A 22,151-nucleotide genomic window follows, 5' to 3' on the forward strand; every position below is an offset into this window, starting at 1 on the left:
CAGGTCTCAGGACTGCTTTACCTTCAGGGATCATTGTATATGTGCACCTTTGATATTTGTGTTGTAGCATGTCATAAATCCAGAGAGACATTAGTGGTCTGTTGCTCTGATTCCATGATGTTTGATCTCCTCTATAAACTAAGCTCATTAGCAACACAGGTGTGTGTGTATTAGCTGATCCTAACCGCTGCCAGATGATCTTTAGCTTTGAACAGCCCTAACTCTACCTGGAAGCTCCCTTTTCCCACTATGACTGTCTCTTAGGATCTTTCATCTCTCTCACACACACACACACACACACACACACACACACACACACACACACACACACACACACACACACACACACACACACACACACACACACACACACACACACACACACAAACACCTTCTGCTTCCACTTAGTCCTTTTTCCCTCTTTAATGTTTTCATAATTAATCATAATTACTTATAATTACACCATCACCGGGCAGCTACCCATCAAAATAGTTTTCTTGTGGGAGGTGCAAGTGTGTGTCTGTGCATGTATGCGTGCATGTGTGCATGTGTACGTGCATGTGTGTGCATGCATGTGCTATGTGATTCATCAGTGAAGTTTATTCCTGTTCAAGAAAAACATGACCCCACACAAGTTGATGATACTGGATGACATCTTTGAATTTTGATGTTTTACTTCACAGCTATAGTACAAGTTAAGTATCGGCAACAAAAAAAGTTGGCTATATGTCAGCAAAGATAGCTTTTATACATGCATTCCTACATCAACAAGATTGGAGCAGGAGATTTGTTCATTGCTGAAAATGATACCTCCTGCACAATACTTTTATAGGGAAAAACATCAACCTAAATAAACCTACTTCTTTTAGTTGTGGTTACGATTATACTACGCCTTCTGTCATAATAGAGAGCAACTGTTGCTTTGGCTGAGTCCCTTAGGAGCCAATTAGACAACCCAATGTTTTTGGGGAAATTTAATTAAAGCAGACACATTGTGCCATCTAGTTGTCAGTTTAACCAAAATGAAGAGTTGTTGTGAAGCATTTTCGAACAGGCAGAGCTATGTGATCATACAATCACAAATTAAGTGGATGATTGGTGCAGATATGTGTAAAGTCTAAAGCCAACCATCCTACATGCTTTCACTTCTGTAATCTGGAGAGGTGGGATATGGCCACTATTTCTATACAAATACTTCAGAGGCATAGCCTTTAAAGGTAATTGTGTAAATTAAGCATTTTCATTGTTTAGAAGTGTAATGCTTTACTTAGGACCACAGTTATCGGACACACACCTCTTACTGTGTCTTTTGAAGGAAATTATAAAATCAATCATTTATTTGGCAGTTCATGGTCTGAAGTATCTTCTTCACATCATGTTCTCCATCATGATATCCTTTTACTTTGAGAATGAGGACATGTTGTGCTGCTAACATAAAGGCCGTTCCCCTGTAGTTGAATCCGCCCTCAGAATTCAGATGATCTTGTTCCTCTGTAAGCATTGCTCTAGTTATTCTAACTTTAAAGTCTTTAGACCAGAACATAAATAAAAAAAGAGGTGTTAAATGACTAGTTATGTTGATGGTGTTTCTTTGCTCGCCACAGGGAGTAGACTCGAGACCCGGAGGAAATTTATCTGGAATAGGTCTATGGTTTTATCCCCCGCTGTTCCTCTTATTGAACGATGAATAGCGATGGTTGGAGGAGGCCAGAACTGTGGGTGCTTGTTGTATCGCTTGCATTATTGTGTATTTTGCCTTGTCTCTTGCTGTGTTGTGGTATGTTAATCATGAACAATGAAGGGAAGTGTACAGCCCTAACTTCTCTTATCAAGCAGTGTAGGGACTACTCATGCACTCCACTTTAGTTAGCCCCTTTTTTCTTTATCACTCACGTTAAGCATTCATTAGGAAGAGGCATGCAGTTGTTTAACCCACTTGTTTTTTGTTGGTTTAAAATAGAATGTTAAATTGTATCCTGCATTCCTTCCTTTCTTAGATCCCTCTGTCTTTCTTTTTGCTCAGCATGATCCTCAATAATATGCTTTTCAGTAGCTTTCTCTATTTTATGCTGTTAAAGTTTCTGCAGAGCAGGCTGTCGCAGTTTTCAGATTGTGGATATATCATTTTCGCTTTAATCTTTCCATATTAAAAATCACACAAGCATTTATAATAATTCAATATTATTCCAACAGTGATTGTTGAGCTGTCACAGTTAGATTCTGAGGGAAATTGCCTGAATCCCAGTATGAATGACAGTTGCCTGACAGCTCTGCAAGTTACAAATGTAAGGATTTGTTCTTGTTGAGCAATAGGAGCTGAACTATGGCTTTCTCCACTCTCAGAATATCTGCAATGCAACCTCTTCAGCTGAACTTTACTGACTTTTTTGTAAAGAACACACTTGCTTTGCTCAACACAGTTCCTATAACACTGATTTTAGCATGCCTATACTAATAATAATGTAATAGTAAATAACAGTAATACAGAATGGGTTAGTGAAAAGGATGATAGTTTACTAATTGGTAGATTTGTGTTTCCTGTCTAATTGTTTAATCAAATCAGTATTTGCATATCGAAAAACTCCCAACTTGATATGGCTAAACCCGCAAACAGTTAAAAATAAATCAGATGTGCCATTGAAAAGGTCTCTATGTTGGGGATGGTACTTGCCCTTCTTTACATAATGCTTGTGATGGTACCAAACGTAGAAATCTTCAAAAAGAAAGTTTCCCCTTGCCAAATCACATTCAATTCCACATGACATTTAACTCCAGAAGCTTTTAATTCAGTTGGTAATTGTAAGCCCTTACTGTTAATAGGAAACTGCCAATCATGTTTTTCCAAGCTGTGTTGAAATGCCAATGTCAGGCTAAAGAACCTTAATGTATATTCATATAAAGACATTTAGCAACAGTGCGAGGGCTAAAATGAAACATATCCGTGTGTCTAATTCTGTATAATCCTCTCTCCAAAATGAACCCTATGAATATAAAAGCAAATCATCCACAGAGATTTATATTAATTTTCTTAATAATGAAATATGGCACCTTCAATACAGAGAAGTGTAAAAAAAATAGTGTTGTGTGCAAAACTATGAACAGCATAATGTCATTGTGAAAAATAACTTTCTTCATAACTCTATAGTTCAAGAGTGGAAAGTGTTGAACAATTAAAACTGACAGGAAGCAGACTCACAGGTTGTAACCTCTTCACAGAACACATATCAGTTTGTTAAAGACCTCTGAACCCATCCGTCTGCTCTGTTGCAGTCCTTGTAAACCTTGCATCCTTTACGGGAAATGTCGTTAACACAATTCTTGAAAACAATGTTTCAGATGTAGTTAATGGAAATCCATGTTCATGTTTTCTTGTAACAGATTCTATGCTTTATTTTTATGCGTTTCAGCATATTTTATGTTCCGGAAACAGACTCGGTTCATCTTTTACAGAAGTTAATGCTGACAGAAGCGTAAAACCCCCAAACTTATTGAATCATCCTTCCCTGTCTCTGCCGCTCTTTCCTTTATTCTTTCTTCCTCTCAGTGTCTCTCCTTATGTCTCCTCTGTCCTTTACTCCCCCTCACCAATCCTCCAGTCTGTGGTGTCATCCGTCTCACTAAAAACTCTGAAAGCATAGCAGAATTCTTCATTTTTTATATCCCTTTGCTCTCGCCTTTTCCCTACCATTCCTTTGTTCCCCTATTCCACTTCTTTCCTCTCTATCTCGTGCTCCCTTACCCGGACGCCACTATAATTGCTTATCTAGGGAGGAATAAAAGCAGGTAAATGGTGTCCGTGTGTGTGTGTGTGTGTGTGTGTGTGTGTGTGTGTGTGTGTGTGTGTGTGTGTGTGTGTGTGTGTGTGTGTGTGTGTGTGTGTGTGTGTGTGTGTGTGTGTGTGTGTGTGTGTGTGTTAGATTGTGTGGGGACATGTGGAGACTGGAGTCTCATTAACATAATAATAGACTTAGATGCATGTAGACAGGCAGGCTGTGTGTGTGTTGTGTGTGTGTGTGTGTGTGTGTGTGTGTGGGGTTGACGAACAACTGCTGTATGCGTGTGTCTGCTCAGCACACAGATCTTTGTCTTTTACCAGTGTGTTTCTGTGTGTGTGAGTGTGTGCAAGCGAGTGTACATCTCTGTGTGTGTGAGTGTGACAAATGCAGATAGTTCTACAGATGGCCCATAAAAGCAGCAGCTTGTAATGAAGCAACTGAGACTGAAATCATGGTTATGGTAAACTTGGGAGAGACAGAGATAGGGAAAGAGAGGCAGAGATGGATAGATAAATAAAGAGAGAGCGACTGAAGAGGAGGAATAAGTGAAGGTAAGAGAGAATAAATAAGAGGGCAGCCAGTAATAAACCATGAAACGAAGTGTGGTGTAGCCGCTGGCTACTGAATAAACTAGTGTAATGAAACTATGTGATGTTCACAATATACTAGTGTGAGACAGTGAGGAAGAAAGAAGGGATGGACAGAAGGGGTGATGTAGTGGTTTGGAGGGAACAGGGGAGCGATAGAGGGCAAGAGTTAAGGACCTGGCATGTTGAAGTTTGTAGTTGAGGTGGAGGGTGCAAAGGAACTGAGGGGAAGGGATTGGGTGAGGCGATGATAGGAAGAGACATTGAGGGAAGACAGAGTGCAATACAAACACAGAATTTGGGAGAGAGCGTTTTAAAAAAGGTGCTTAAGACATAGAGACAGATGGAGAAAAGACAAAAGAAAGTTAAAGAGGCTGAAAAGGAAGGAGAAAACGATTTGATGAAACAAAGATGCAGATTGAAAATGTGATGAATTGAGGCACTGATTAAGAAGTGAGTGGATAAGACAGGAATGTGTGTGTGTGTGTGAGATAATACCCTGGATCACCAGCACACCGGCACTGACTGTGCACATATGTGTTTCTATGGGTGAGTGTGTTCAGAGAGCAAATGTGTTTCCAAGACACCGAACACCAAACATCCTGACACTGAGTGGGCCACACTAACTGGCAAAATCGATAGGCCAACAGGTTGCAACACTAGGCAAACCTGACATCCAATCACAATACAGCACAGGGGGTCGCCACAGTGATGGATGACCCTGAGCTTGTGTGTGTGTCTGTGTGTGTGTGTATTTGTGCTAGTGTCCAAATGTGTCTTGTCCGTGTGCTTTTCTCTGTAACTGTGTGGCTGTGTGAAGATAAGGAGGTTGGCAGTCGCAGGGAGGTCTATCAGGGTCTTTAGCAAAACGATTTTCCTCTCTCGTTTATGTTGTCCACGCTCTGTAAGCACTGGGATTGAATAACTCCCTTAAAAAAGCCTTAAACAGAAACTTCATATATCAACTAATTACAGCCCATGAGGGCATGCTTGGGTGTTTTTTGTTTCCTGCGATGGATACTTATTTAGAGGCAAAGTTATTCCTGTTGTTATTTTTGTCCTAGTTATAGCTATTTTTAAATGATCCACAAGCTTTGGTCTGGTGGACCCCATCACATTAGAGATGGAAGCTAATAATAAAAAGGTAGCGAGTTTCATTTAACGGAAACTAAAAGGACTGTTTGTGTGTGACCAATGACAAAATGCGAAATGTCCATATAATCCTCAGAGTAATCCCCAGCACTGTGGCTCCAGAGGAGGCACGGAGAGTGCGAGGGTGGAGCGAGGGAAGAGGGTGTAATTGAAAAGGCACGGCAATAAAGTCATTGTATAAATGAATCAAAAAGCCAACCAAGAATCACTCAATCGTTTTATTTGCTGACAACCGATCTTCCTATCCCACTGTCTGCTTTGTGAATAATAATTACAATTTCTTGCCGTTTGGGCATGGAAAAGATTCCCCTGCAGCTGGACTCCAGCTTTTTAGTTTTAAACTATTGCGCATATGTTTGAGGAGTAAAGGTTTTCAGATATTCTGGTGATATTTTAAAAAGGAGCAGCTATCTCCCCCTCTCATTTGGGAGCATAATCTTTCTCACTACTATGATTTCATCTTTTCTCTCATTCTAACTTTTCCCATTCCTCCCTCTCTCCCTCCTTCTGTCTGAGTAGTTTTATAGTTCTATCTATCATGTTGGGCGTCCTCTGCCTCCCCCTGTCTCTTGTTTTTTTTTTTCAACTCCCCCTCTTCCTGTCTCTCTCCGCGCTTGCCTCTAGCTAACCCTTACCCAATCAGTCTGTCTCCCTCTCACCCTCCCTAACTCCCTATCTGTCTGAACAGTTTCATAGTTGTATCAATCAAGTTCAAACAATAAGACCCGAGTTGGTCCCTTTTCTCCCATCTACTTCCTGGTTTATGGCTTGTAATACCCCTTCTCTGCCTCTCTCTCTCCCTCCCTCCCGCTCTTCTGTGTTTGTTTGTGCTTCTGTGTGTGTGTGTGTGTGCATGTGCAGATGTGTATGTGCACACTGTCTTGGGCACAAACTGGAAATGTATCTTTAAGGAATTATGGGATTAACTAAGGAACTCTATAATATTGTGTCTCTCCATTTCTCTGGGACTGGGTTCACTTCATTTTGACTGATCAAGTCAAAATATCCTTTTACAACCATATCGCAAGGCAATGTATAATAAAGAGCTATAGGCCTAGACATGTATTCAAACTGTGTCCTCACAATGCAGCTGTCTTGGAAACTGTGTTCTTAATGGGCGAAGCAGTGTGTTGACCGGGTCCGTTAGTGTTTTAGAGCAGTCTTTGGATTGGATGCACCATTGAGCTGTGGTTGAGTGATGGTCGATGTTATTTTAACGCAATAAAAACAAACCGACTCAATCTTTCTCCCTTTTTCATTGTCTCTCTTCCTCTGCAGAACTCCACAGTACATCCTGTGGAAACCCGGGGGTCCCACCCAAAGCGGTGCTGAGTAGTGGTGGGCGTTTTGCTGTGGGAGACAGTGTTCAGTACAGCTGTGTGCCTGGCTACGTCTTAGATGGCCATGCCACGCTCACCTGTATTACCAATGCTGGAAACACCGCCGTCTGGGACTTCCCTGCTCCGATCTGTCGAGGTATGGACTACTAAACCTCTATGTGTGCGTGCATGACTGTATATGAAGAGTTTTCTTCTCAGGATAAATAGAATTGAATGAAACTGAAATTAGAATTGGCTGCTAGATGTTTGTTGTTTTTTAAAGAACAATTTACAATATTATATGTATTCTGATTTATAATATATATGGCTTTGGAAGAAAACCCTTCATATAATGAACATCTACTCAATGTGTGCCTGTAAGAGAGAGAAGGAATGACAGACAGACTTTGCACGTGTATGTGTGTGTGTGTGTGTGTGTGTGTGTTTGAAAGTGAGCCAGGCAGGCAATCCAGGAATCCTTGTCTGTATTTTGTGTGTGTGGATAGTGTGTGTGTTTGTGCGTGTGTGTTTCTCTCCATGCCTACTTTCCAATCAAAGATTTGTGTGGGAGGGAGGCTAATGTGCACAGTAGGGTATTCTCTATTTTTGAGTTAGCGGGTAGGTGTACAGTAAAGGATCTTTGTACATAGTGTATTTTGTGTGAACTTATATACACAGTTTGGCAACGGTTTTGTTTGCTTTTACAGTCTTGCACTGGTCTTTATTAAAAAAAAACCATCAGGAACATCATATAATAAAAAATATGTATATAAATTAAATCTTGTTGAATGGGTTAACTCGACTTCAATACATCCTTCTTTATGGCTATCTTGATTCCATGTCAGCTGAAGACGCTTGTGTTAAATCATGAAGCCGGGTTGTGCTTTAAAAATGTTAAAACCTCCGTCACAAACCCACATGTTAATGGGTAGATGGGAGCTGTGTTGATGTCTAGAACATGTTTTTCTTCCAGATAATGGAGTTGATTGGTTTGGAGTTTAAGGTGACTTGGCAGAGTTGACACAGCATTAATGCCACATGTACCTGATCAAAATAACAAAACAACTCACACTGACTGCACTTGAAGCCTTGGAAAATGCTAGGGGAACAAAGTCAGTTAGAGTTAGTTAGTGTTAGTCTAGATTACCGTCACAAACATGGAAATATTGACACATTCATACAATGAACAAGAGCATATACAAAAGATACGGAACGCTTTACGTTTTCTTGTAAAATGTAGGCTGGCTTTCAATTTCAGGCAGAAAATATCACCTTTCATCCAACATTTGATGATTTAGATATTGAACTTTGCCACTCCACCTGACTGCATTTTGGTTGTAGATCTGATCAGCAACACAGTCACTTATCCAAAAGAGTTCCTAACCAGACACACACAGGAGAGTACATTTCTCCGAGGGGACCCCCAATAGGAGAGAGGTAGTTACTGTCACTGTATTGAATTTGGAAGAATATCAGTGAACTTCTTAGTGTGGAGAGATACCATCAACCAGTATAAAGAAAAAAGGCAGTGCAGCTTCTGCTGTGTGTCAGCAGCAGTGATTTGGGCTGACTATGTCAACAAGGTTCAAGGAGACACCCCGGAAACATTCACTCCAATATTCATGTGCTATGACACGGGACATGATGCGTAGTGACAACTGCAGGAGACCTTTTTGACCAAATGAACCGAACACAATCCAAGCCAGGTACTTATATGTTGGCTTGAACACATATGTCTTCAATTACACGTCGGATATATTTTACAAACACAGTTAACATCTAAGTAAAACTGCAAATCAAAGTGCTACAACCCAGGGTACAGGCATCGTCATGTCAAGGTCGCATTGATACAACATAACTCACTGTGCAGGGAGCTGTAATTCGGGTCTAGGGAAGACACAAAGGGAGGAGGGAGTAGAGAGTGAAGAGGGGGAAATGGCAACCTGTCAGTGCAGGATTAGCAATGACTCTGTCACTCTGACAGTGAGGCTAAGAGGAGCTAAGCTGCTAATATGTTCACACCAACTCAGCAACACACACACACACACACACACACACACACACACACACACACACACACACACACACACACACACACACACACACACACACACACACACACACACACACACTACTAGTCACAACACCACCCCACAAACACACATCATGCAAATAACCCACAGCACACAAACACACACACATAGTTGTGCACTTATGTGATTCTTATGCATGTATTTTTGTGTACCTGTGTATGTGTGTGTGTGTGTGTGTGTGTGTGTGTGTGTGTGTGTGTGTGTATGACACCTAGAGGCATTCATACCAGCCGTAATAGCTTTCTATCAATTATTCAGCCATGCAATCAAATGTGTTTTCTCTCTCTCTTTCTTTCACTCTCTCCCTCTCTTTCTGCATGCATTATCTCATCCCTTTATTCTTACAGTTCTTACATGTGAACATAAGCATCTATATACACACATGAATACTCTTATCGACACCTTAAATATCATGTAAATACACTTGAAATGAATACAACATTGTATAATGTTGGTAAATTCAGCTCCCTTTCAACAATTGACTGCCTTTTGATCAGACTAGAGGAGCACATTGTGATTCTTGACCAATCATATAAAGAATGTCTTGGTTGAGCTAACGGCTGCTTCTTTGTGCAAACTAATTGTTTTAATTTCTCTACCTTATATAATCAGTCCTGTGAGGTTTGGGAATGTAAATAACCCTTAGGTTTAAATATGAATGCTATAGTTTCACAAGTCCCTGCATTTTATTGTGAACCACTAAGGTCCTGAATGCAGGAACAAACTACAAAGACACACTATACAATACAAGGCTGCTTAATTCAAAATCACGCTCATTTGACATGGTCTAATAAGGGTAAGGCTTTTACTTTTAACTTGATATTGTTAGTGTGTGAAAATAGTTGTTTTCCATATTTGATTATCTTTGCAAACATTCTTCTTCGAACAGTTATTAAAAAACACTACCATCAATAATGCCATGCAAGTCCCCTGATGAGGATTCAAATTCTTTAGAAAGATCATTTTGGATGCAACCAAACGACCGACCATTTATGCAGGTTATTTGTATCTACCATTATGATCGCATTCATGCAATGTGTCTATTTAAGCCCGTCATTTGTAGGAGAGGTAAAGGCTGTTCATTTATGCAGAGGTCTTGGAATTGGTTTCATTGTGTATGGGGGCATAGAGTTTGTTTGGCTATGGGGTTTTAAAATATACAATAATCTTCAGTTGAATTACCATTCTTAAAAACACCTATACTCCAGTATAGGAAGGTTGCTGTTTCAACACGCCTTTTACCCGCAGTGTTACCATGACACCATGAGGACCATGACCTAAACATAATGGAACAAAACACATACTGCACAGCAACAGCCTCTAACAGAGTAGAAAATCAAATCATAAAAGGCACATGCTTTATTATGGAGGTATTCTTTGTGGACCTCTGAGTGCACCTGAATCTCTGTGTGCTTCAGTATGTGTGCTTCGACCACATTGTTGCAGAATTATTTCAGTGAGAAAATACCCTTTGGCAGGAAAGTCATCTTTATTCACACAAATATACAGATACACATGAGCATAGCTGGCCCTGAGAACATTTCATCATGATCTCACAGATAGAGAATATGCTTATGAATATTCATGGTTTTGATTATGTATGTAATGCCCTGTGTGGGGTGGAGTTGGCCTCAGAGAAAGAGAGCAAGACAGAGATAAACGAAAATACTGTGCATATATATTTGAGGTGAATGACAATGAGCTGAACATCTGAATTGCAGAGAAAACGTTTCGGTTCCTGCGCATGTTTGTGTCCATACAGGTGCTTTAATACACTGTAACTAACTGAGTAAACTATAAACCCAAATGCATTACTGTACAATATCTCTAGGGCTTCATAGCACAAATTGAAGGAGAAAAGATAGGTGACATAAAAGGAACAGTCAAACGGGGGAAGTGCTAGAAGGAGAGCTTATTGTTGGATTTCAAAAAGTAATAATGCGCTATGACAAAACACAAAAATAAACTGGCTGTGAAAAGGAAATGAAATGGTTTGTTTGTGAGTGTGCGTTCTTGTGTGTGTAGTCGGCATAACGAGACTGAGGCTGCTTCTGCTTGGGTTGTGTGTTCAAACATTCAAACAAGGTTGTGCGTTTTATTTATTGGGCTCAAAGCATTCATTTTCGCAGTCAGATCAGTCAACATGTTCCTCTTGTGACCAAAAATAACAATGCGGCTAAACTATGGCCCAAACAAAGGCCTGCTGTGGCAGAATTTAGCTCCAGCATGTGCCCTTACATCATCATATTGGTTTGTTCAGAATAGGGAATGCTAGTACTAAAGATGGCACGTAAGTATAAAGTTCAGGTCAATGAAAAGGAAGTAGAGGCAACCATACAGATGTTTTAACTTCAGGGAGAAATAAGACAAGATACTGGAATTTCTAGTAAGGCTTCAGTGTCTACTGTCACACACATAGGCAAACAGTTGGGTATGTGTTGTCAGCTGGTGCTGCATTGGAGGTTTGAGCTGTAAAAACAGTCCAACGATGTCAAAATCCATCTATATTTGTACGACTGAAACAACGCTATAATTCACTTCACATTCAATGTGAAACACACAAATAGTAGGTAATGGATCTGGATAACTGGGGAACGCTGAATTAGATAGATAGATGGATAGATGGACAGACAGACAGACAGACAGACAGACAGACAGACAGACAGACAGACAGACAGACAGACAGACAGACAGACAGACAGACAGACAGACAGACAGACAGACAGACAGACAGACAGACAGACAGACAGACAGACAGACAGACAGACAGACACTTTATTGATCCAAATTGGGACATTTTATTTAGTTTCTAACCAGAATTTTGTCTATATTTTTTAATTCAAGCGCTCGAGCTACCATCACTAACAATGAGACTTTCGGTGTCTTTCCTGAAGTAATGCATGACATACAAAGACAAACTTAAGGAAGTCTGACTTTGAGAAATAACTAATTTAATCCTATTCCTTATGTCTATGTATATAAATCTAAAAATCCTGAGGAGACACACATTGTTCTTTCCCTGAACATTCTACATTGTTAAGTAAAAAACACTGATTTTACAGGACTAGGAAGGTGAACTGTGGGCAGTAGGGAGCACAGTCCTGCTTGGCTAATACCTTAAATAAATACCGTAATACAAAATACAAGAGAGGGAATCATGACCTGTCTAACCTCCGACACAACACTAGGTATAGAACAGTTTATAAAACAAAATACATTTACATAACCCAAACAATCTGAGCAAAATTCTTCTTGCTTTTCACTTACAGCATGACCTGTAGAACTCTGCAGCACATTAAAAATAGCATAATTAAGAAGGTGGGCTTTTTACATGTAACTGCTCTTCCCAGGGGCATAGTAATTGTATGTAATTAAGTATTCTACATTATTATTTCGATTGTGTTGCCTTTATAGTTATGCTATTGTATAGAGAACAATTTATTTTGGTTTATGATGGGGATATAGCAGGGGATTTCTACTTAGCGATGAAGTACCTACCCAGAGCTCAGACTAGGATTCAGGAGCGCAGAGAAATCTCAGTTTGGCCCTAAGGATCAGGCTGGTGTTACAGAAAAGACTAATTAAACATCTATTTCAAAGCAAAAAGGCACATCTACTAAGACTGTAGATATTGACTAGTATACCATTGTCCAACTTTAAGATATTTACTGATATCAACCAAATACCAGGCCTGAAGGACCTCAGAAGTGAGAAAATAACAACATTTTTAAATCCAGAAAAAGACACATCAATTAATAAGCCTTTTCTTTTTAAACGTTATCATACACAATATCATAGGTGAGATTTCAATCACACGTTTAAACACATATGTGTTCTAACTCTCTGGTTTTACTGTATGGATGTTTCCCCCAGCATCTGATAAAGTTTGCAGTAAAAATAACTCACAGTTTTGGAAATCCGGAACATTACATTACACAACCCCAGCAATGGATGCTTTAAAAACAATGCATCACTTGGTCGTGCCATTTTAAGATACAAACAAATTCAAATAGACCTCATCCGAGTGTTAAGCAGGCGATATTGTATGTAATAATGTTTACAACATGCACGCTCTTTTAGTACTTTAAACCCTGCTAAAGTTGGATGTTTGACTTCCACATAAACTTTGTACGACCTTTACAATTCACTTCACCTCTATTACTTTGTGTGTGTGTGTGTGTGTGTGTGTGTGTGTGACAGATTTTGAGTGACAGCTCCCGACAGTGTTCATGACCGTCTGTGTTTGTGACCTTGTGAGTATGTGTTTTGCCGAAGGCTGACTATATGTTTCACTCGGGGCATGATGACAGGGTCACAGCAGTAATGATACCTTTGAGACAGTGCAGCATCTTTTAATTCTTTCTCACTCTCATTTAGTTTTTTGGTAGTTGTCAGGTAGCAAAGGATATGGTGCTAAGGGAAATCCTGAGCTCCTCTTTTAGAAAGGACATTTGTGATGCAAAAATAATAACAATTAAAAAACGAATCATGAAAAATCGGACATTTCATAAAGTTTATGAAGGGCCTGGCTCTCACTTTGGTTCGGCGTCTAATACACATGCTACAAGGTATTGCTTTGTTCAAAAACAGAAGCCCTAAGGAAAGGCTTAGAGATGTATTAGAAAGCTTTGAAACCACAAGCAAGTTAGACCTTGTGTTGAGACCTTGGTTTGGGAGATTCTGTTCCAGAAAACATTCAAAAAATGTTTCTCTGCTTTATTTCTCAGTTTGAGTCTGGGTAATGTTATTTCATGCATCAGATACCCACACAAAGAGAGTAGGAGTAGCAATGCCAATCTGTTTGTGTGCACGCCAAGTAGTATGAACTAGTTCAGCTGGGCTTTGACAGATTACAGTGTTTACAAAAGTAGTTTGCTTCAAACCCGCACACACACAACACATAACTCACACCACACACACTTGGAGCTTAGCTGTCATGTTGATTTGAACATGTTGCTCAGACAGACTGTCTGTAGGTTTATGTGTTTATATGTGTGTGTGTTTATGTAGCGTGGGAAATCTCCTCTCTCTAACCTAATTGTAATTAGTATAATTAGTTTGCTTTTACGGACAAATAGTGAACCCAATGCTTTTGGACATTCAACTCTTTATGACGTTCACTCTTTAGTTTAAGGTAACACACAGGAAAAAATATGAAACCGAATGCTTTTCAATCCGATCCAATACCATTGAAGTGCAAGTTCAGATCTTTGATGTTGGGTGAAAATAATTGGACACTGAAAGAATGCCTACCTTGATGATGGGTAAAATGCAACCAGGGACAAAACCAAAAGAGGATATCACACTGATCCTTATTTTACTAAATGTAAATAATCCAATGAAATGATTACAGAGTGTCACAAAAAAGCACCGTAGTTGTATTCCTAACTTAAACCTCTCATATGGAGAGTAGTATAAAACGAACCAGACAAATGCTTCACTTACGATATTTTTGACAATGAGGGAGCAAGTTCATTTCTCGTCTTCCTCTACCTGTCCCTTCCCTTATTCACACACACACTCATCCACCTTTACTATGGTTTCATTATTATCTTGCTAATAGTTCCCTGTAGATGTAAAGCTCTGCTGATCCAAGCAGCTGGAGAGATACTGCCACACACACACACACACACACACACACACACACACACACACACACACACACACACACACACACACACACACACACACTGTACCGTACCTTCCCAGGTAGAGAGTAAGATAATCCAGGACCATATGTTCCCACCGGTGCAAAAAAAGACACATTTAATAATTTGATACGCTGCCCTGCCTGTCGCCTCTCTCTCTCTCTCTCTCTCTCTCTCTCTCTCTCTCTTTCTGCTGCATACACACACCCACACATGCGGGCAGACACACACATACTCATATGTGTAGATCCATTCTTCCAATACAGCTTATCCCTTGTATTAATTCTGTAATATGTCATTATATCTTAAGCTTTGTTTTTCTCATTAATAAAGTGTTTCCCATGACTGATTGGGCATGGTTTGTATTTGCAGACTGTTTTGGCTCAAACTTTAAGAATATTGTTAATTTAAATACCAAACGCCATCATTGAAGTGTGATTTCTTTTTTTTTACATTCTGAAATTACAATATGTTTGAAGTTTCTTCTTTTATGCATTGGGCAGTAAGTCATTTAGATTTTTCATTTTTCAATCTCCCTCTGCCTTGTAATAAATAATACCATTAACAAACAAAACCAATAAGCAGTCATGGGATATTTATTATTGTTAAACTGTAGGGAACTAAATGCTACTACTAGCCTACTACTTTTCATGTCCACGACTAAGGTCTAAACATACAACTACCAGAAACCCTTTTAAAAAGTAGAAAATATGGACTCATTTTCGATGTGTCAAGCAGTGACTATGTTTCTGTTATTTATGGCAGTAACCGTGCACCTTTTGGAATTTTATTAAAACACTTTCCACTGTAATGAAACTCCCTCTCTCCTCAGCTCAGTCTCTCCCTCTCAGATCAATGTACCAGTCTTGTAGTGACACTTGAAGTACTCTTATCTCTTCTCTGCAGACATGCTAAATCCTTGCTACCTCTCTCCTCTCTTCCCCTCTCCTCCTCTCGCCTCTCCAGCCTTGTCCTCTCCTTTTCCTTGCTCTGCACAAACTGTATCTCTCCACTCATTACATTGATGCTGATGATGGGTGCTCTCTAAACTTCAGTTAACAATGACATATGAGGTTGATGCTGCAGCTCATCCAAGCACTCTGCACTGCTAACGGTTTCACAAAAAGACTCTTACGACTACATTTTGTCCCCTTGATTTCCATGCCCTTTATTTCTTTCTTCATCTCTCTCTTCTCCGTGCTGTCTTGCGCACACATTGTTATTATGTGTGAAACCTTCCTCTCTAAACCTTAAGGGTTTTCCATGATTATATTTGTAATAAAAGCCTACATTATTCTTTATATGCAGAGTAGCTTCCATGACCTCAAGGCTGTGGCTTCTCAGTAGGGTAACAGAATAGCATTGCATTGCAGCTTATGGTGTCATTGCCATTTAAATGCCAATTTAATGTCTGCCTACAGCTGTTTCTCCTTTGTGTATACTCAGTCAAAGGGTACAGCATTACTGACAACTTCCCAAGCAAAAATGTGGGAAGAGACAGAAGAGAGAAACCCATTTTTATATGTCTTTGCTACGTGTGACAGGAAAATGTGTCTCTTTTTCATCAATATTGATCAAATAGCGATTTTATTTATTAATCAACCTTACTTGGTTAGCTTAGTTGTTTCATGGACAAAGTTGGTACATTTTCTGAAAGTATTTACAATAAATAAAGTCAAACTTATACAGTAAGAATGCCCAAAATCATATTTGTATTTTATCTGTGTAGCTTAAACAGATTTAAAAAATGTAATTTAAGACTCTTGTGAAGTCTTCTGAAGCTAACTGCACTAAGTTACGCAGACACTGGCACGACAGGCTGACAAACACCATGAACATCTGCAGCTCGAACGCAGCCTGCGGAACAAAATATATTCCACTAAGGCACTTTTCATTTATTTATAAAACCTATTCATTTATTCACCAAGAATCAAACTCCGGTGGTTGCATCAGTGCTGCAAACTTACACAGCATCGCCTTTTGGCTGTGATCATTGGATATATGGTTATGTATTTCACTGTACACCTCCACAGGTGCTGGTACAGCTGCAGCACACCTGTGGTGTAGTTTTAAAAGCATTCACTTTAATCTGGAGGATGCTCGTGACGAGGGACAATACAGCGCAGCTTGTCCGTCTGGAAGTCAGAATAGTTTATATGATACTGCAAGCAACGGTTTGTGTATCATCACACCAGAGACACATCATTTCCAATGAGCATGATTAACTTTGCATTTCCTTCTCATAAATAAAATAAAGCGTAAAGCCAACACGCAATGTCTTACACAGGACACCATTTATAATCCATGTAGGAATAGTAACCTCTACCAGCTACAATTTGACACATTTCCACAAAATAGTATTTGAAACATCTTATTACCATTTAACATTAAGATCTCCAGGTTACGGTTGAAATGTGTTGGAAGATTGATAGTGATTCAGCAATATGGCTATAGTATTTTTGAACTAACTACAGTGTAAATGTTGTCAAAAAGGAATATATTTTGCTCTGATTATACGTCATACAGGTGTTGGTGCTGTTTGCTGTGCTTTGTTGAAATTAGAGTGGATAAATCTCCAGACAAATTGTTTCAAAATGAACCAATGACCAACAAAAAGCACATTTCTATTTAGACTGTAGCGCTTTACCAAATAAAGAGCCCTTAGCAGTTATCGGCACTTCAAAGGTATCACACCTCGGCAGCTGCTTCACGGCACCTCCAGTGTTGTCGTTATTTGAATAACACTTGTTGTTTGCAGATTCCTATATTTTTATCTCTTTTTTGGAAATGTGTTTCCCCCGTTAAAATCTGGCAAAATAAAATGTATTTATCTCCTATAATGTCTGAAAAGATTATAATACCGTTGCCGTGAGTTTATTTCATGCATTATGAAAATGTTTTTTCTTGTCAAATCCAAGAGATGTGTATTTAGTTGAATTATCATGTTTTTCTTATTTGCTATAGCTGATTTATTCGCAGCACACAGGTCTTAGCGCTCTGGAACCGAGGTTCCTTTCAGCCAGCAGAAGGTTTGCGTTAGGGGTTTCTTTAGTTAACTGCAATATGATCGGTTTAAAAATGTGTTTACCAGATGGCTTCTTTCCTCTATTAGTCTGCTGACACTGCAACACACTACACACAATGCAGTACACACATACCCACACACTTTCTCTCATGCTCTAACCAACACCTGCACACTACACACACACATAGCATGGTGTCAGTACTGTAGTCAGCAGGGGCTCATTTAGCCACTTAACATTTCAGGAAGTTCACAATGTGTGTGTGTGTGTGTGTGTGTGTGAGGGCTTTTCACAAACTGTGTCATGGATTTTAAGGGCAGCAGGTTGCTCCTTCTCTTTGCAATCCTGCTTGCCTCTCTTGCGATATCACCTCCATTCTCCTTACCCTATCTCTAGCTACCTCTAAGGAACATCCTTAATCCTAACTGACCTAAACTTTGGAACAGGGCTGTGACATTTTTGCTGCTGATAATGATGTTGACAACTCACCCACAACATCACCATCCCCCCACCAACAGGGTACTGCTACTGTATCCTGCCGTGGTATAATGCTCTGCAATGTGGAGTTGCATCTTAATAACTGCAACTGTTGAGCAAGAAAATAATGCTCTTCAGGTGCCGAAGAAATGTTATTGTTTAGCAGGCACTCCCAAATTAGTCCCGGTTAAGGTATTTCCATACATAAGTAAAAGTCTACACAGTGTTTTTGTTGTGAGTGTGTTTTACAAGTATGTTTATTCATGCTAAACCGAGGGTATATCTATTTAATATTTGGTTGGAGGGAATTAAAGATTGGAGATTAGTTATGGCTGCTTAGTTACATATAAGGTGCACATAGCTGTTGTGAAAACCAAAGCAGTCTTTCATACGGACAATAGGACAATGATTATGGCTGCCATGATAGCACAAAGAGGCCGCTTTATGTACAGAGAAATTCTGTAATTATATGGTCCCAGTGGGAAGGATTTGTTAAAGCCATTCAGTTGTTTGAATTCTCAACCAAGAAATAATTCAATAAAAAAATGCATATAATAGAAGTACATTTGCAGTACTTGTTGCTATGGCGGTATTGTTGATGTATGTTAAAGTTCAGGAATGTATAGTAACGTTTAAAGTCATGGATAAGCGAGTATTGTAGGGGAGCCCGGAGGCATCCCCCCCCCCCCGAAAATTTTAGAAATTCATAACTCTCTGAAACACTATTTCCTGCATTTTGAGGTGCAAATTTTATGGAATACAGCAATGTTTTTGTCTTTGTTACAACATTATTTTTGTGCTGAGGCTGGGAGGAGGTATGTGTGTGTGTTGGGGGGTGGGGAAGACCAGATCATTTTTTGGTAATATTATAATTAGCCTACACTGATTGATATAGAATATAATATGTTTCATAAGTTAATACATGAGAACAGTGAGTGTAACTGAAACTAAAAGGTACAACTTAATAGTCACATACATCTTGTATTTCTTGTATTATTCAATTTTGTTAAACTATATCATATATTTATGCAAGACACTTAGCATACAACTGTATAAGCTATGTGTTTGTGATGGTTTTCTGACCTTTCACACCTTTGAACATTCACACAAGAAAACAATTCTTACATGACTACTCTGCTGGAAGAAGCTGGAGATTGTTGTCTGTGTTCTTCCTCTTTTCCTCATCTTTCACAGTAGGCTAACTTGAAGAAAGAATTTTCATTTAGCCTTCATATCAAATCAAATCAATCAAATATTATAAAGGACATTATCAACTGTAAATATGTCAATAGTGGGAATTAAATACACTGTTCTGCACAAACAACATCCATTTATCGATATTTTAAAAGTAAAGGCTCCCTATTATTCAAAGGAACCATACACATTTGTATCTCCGTCATGCGCCCCCCTCTCGCCGGTCGCATCGTCCTGACGTTTTTGTTGTTGTTTTTCCCCCGGTTCATCGAAAGTTATTGCCACCAAAGAAGCCAGAAAAACTCCAAAATACTCCTATAGTTATCAGGCTTTCTGTCATGTTTGTAAAGATTGTTAAAAGTTTCTGGCTTACCTGCACTTTCTTCCCGCGAAAAAGGTTAAAGAGATATCAGATATTTCACCAATACAGCGCCCGTCCACGCCGCGTCACGGAAAGTCGACCAATGCAATGGTAGTCTCGCGGGATGTGAGTTTAGCACGATTTCGCGCGATTTCGGCTTGAATCGGCACATTTTGATCACATTCAGCGAAGTTACCGGGGAAAACAGCAGAGGAAAAAATTAGGGCGTCTTTAGGGCGTCTTGCCTAAAAGTAGGGCGTCCAATTTCTTATTATTGTTAGTACAGAGGACGCCCAGACGCCCACCTGCCTAAAAGCCTGCGGATAAGTTTTAACCCTGTTAGAAATGTGTGGATGTTATGCAATCAACATCCAATTTATGTTTATAAGGCGTAATTTTACTTTCTACTGTCTATGGGACAAAGCCTCTCTCTGATGACCTATACCTGCACTGCACTCCTCTCGCAAGTGTCTTCAATATTCTGTGCGCGCGATAAGTGAAGAGTACACTTTTTATCATGTGAAGGAAGATTTCACAAATAGAGAGAATGTAACCGAGAGCACAACCACATCCACTACCAAGCAACATGTATATTTTTGGATGTGCTGACCCGACTCCCTCTTCCTTTCCCTTTCTCTGTCAGTCCCCCACCCTCTGTTTCTCATCTATGCTCTCTTTTTCCCCTGTCTCTCGATACTTTGACAGGTTAATGCTCAGCCAGCGTGTCTGGCTTTTACACATACACACACTAACACATGCACACACACCGCCTGAGGTGGTGTGTAACAGGGGATTTCAAGGGGGACAGCAGGATAGACAGTTTAATCTGAGAGTGAGAGAGGAATGGTGAGAAAGCAAAAAGGAGAGGGAGATACAGAGTGATAGAGAGAGCAGAACAGAGACGGGTGGGGAGGGAGGTTATGACCAGGACATGTCTGTGAGAGAAACAGAGGAAGCGTAGGAAGGGGAAAACTTTATTATGTGAGTGAGAGGAAGTGACTTTTGGGGACATTTCGCTTTTGTAGACATTTTATTCAGAGTACATCACAAAGCCATACTAAAGCGGTGCTCTGAGCAGAGTTAAGTCATCCATTCACTTCCATAAATGCTGGTGTTTAATCCTTTTGGACCCCAGTATCGGTGCCAGTGAGGTGATAACTAAATATGTTAACCATATTTGAAAAAGCAATCTTTAACAAGAGAAAACATCTTCAGATTTAAAGTTATTTTGTTGCTGTTTAGGTTTTCATTAAGTCCCTAGACACATCATTTGTCCACATGGCCTTAATTGTAACTCCTACACTGATGAGACAATCCTATATCAACAAGAAGCCCCTCAGACACTCTAGCACCATGTAACCTGACCGTCTGCTTGAATCATATTAAAACAAAATCTGTTGCTTGTTTAGTATGGTTCATGTCAGCTCGTCTCAAAGCTGTCAAATGAACCTAGGTGCTGACCAGAAATGGAACCAAGACAATCCGAATAAATTAAATGGGTTCCTCTTCCAAGCTGATCCTGGTGTATTTTTTGTGTGGTGTAAAATCACCCAAATTAAACGTTAAATGTTATTTTGGCATGATTTTAAAGCTAAAACACCATCTGTATAAGGCAATCAACATGTCTGTTTCATCAGATGCAAAAAAGCATGGCCCCAGGAGCAAGCCTTTAAAAAGCCAAATGACAGCCGGTTATGGCCTGTGCACCTAAACTGAGCAGATAGGTTTGTCTTTTTTACCTGCACAACTATTTTATTACTGTTGTATTTATCATTACTGCTAACTTTGTTCATGTATCGACAGCTTGTAATGTATATTGTCCTAGGGTGACTTGTAAGCTCCATGTTTTTTCAAGCCATCTGCTCAGGGGCCCCCTAGTGGTGAAAGGCTCTTTTGCACCAACCTAATATATGACAGTTTCTGATGGATCTGGCCATGCCTGAGTTTAATGTTTGACAGTGTGTGCAAAATGTTGTGTGTAATCTCATGGCTGATAGAGTGTGATGGTAAATACCCTCAACAACATCGTTTGTGTGTGTCTTTCTGACTGTTTAGTGTGTGTGTGTGTGTGGGTGTATATGTGCATCATTCGGGGTGCGTTTGTGTGCAAGTGCGTGCATGCAGGCGTGTTCATCTGTATTTATCTGTGCAGATGTGGGCGTTGGCATATCCGAAGTTCCCTTGGGACAGTGCTGATTGACAGCTCTATCCCTGGTTGTCATGGTGATGATGATGGATGTGTTTTGGGTTACCACGGAGACCGCTGTTTAGGCGTTCTATCTGCATGCATAATACAGTTTTAGCATAAAGAGATTCTGTAGCTGACAGAGGGATAGAGAAAAGCAGACACTGAAAGGACTGGCTGACTTTGCTACACTATGTAGTTGGCGTAACACACGGGTTATAAACATTATCTGCTACTAGAAGATCACACAAACAGTTTTTGGCCAGGAGGAAGCCCAAATGTAGATAGAGAGATGACAGAGCAGGTGGACAGTCCGAAAAAAAAGGTTCAAAAACA

At 39.8% G+C, this 22,151-nt stretch overlaps 1 protein-coding gene across 1 annotated transcript in view; it reads left to right on the forward strand.

The window, feature by feature from the left end:
* Positions 1-22,151, forward strand: part of csmd3b (CUB and Sushi multiple domains 3b) — a 312,509-nt gene that overhangs the window by 116,482 nt on the left and 173,876 nt on the right. Inside the window, exon 4 of the mRNA XM_063899320.1 lies at positions 6,794-6,991. Within this exon, the coding sequence (XP_063755390.1) occupies positions 6,794-6,991 (198 nt within the window). The remainder of the gene's footprint in view (positions 1-6,793; positions 6,992-22,151) is intronic.

This window comes from Eleginops maclovinus, chromosome 13, assembly GCF_036324505.1.
Source record: "Eleginops maclovinus isolate JMC-PN-2008 ecotype Puerto Natales chromosome 13, JC_Emac_rtc_rv5, whole genome shotgun sequence".
Lineage (NCBI taxonomy): Eukaryota > Metazoa > Chordata > Actinopteri > Perciformes > Eleginopidae > Eleginops > Eleginops maclovinus.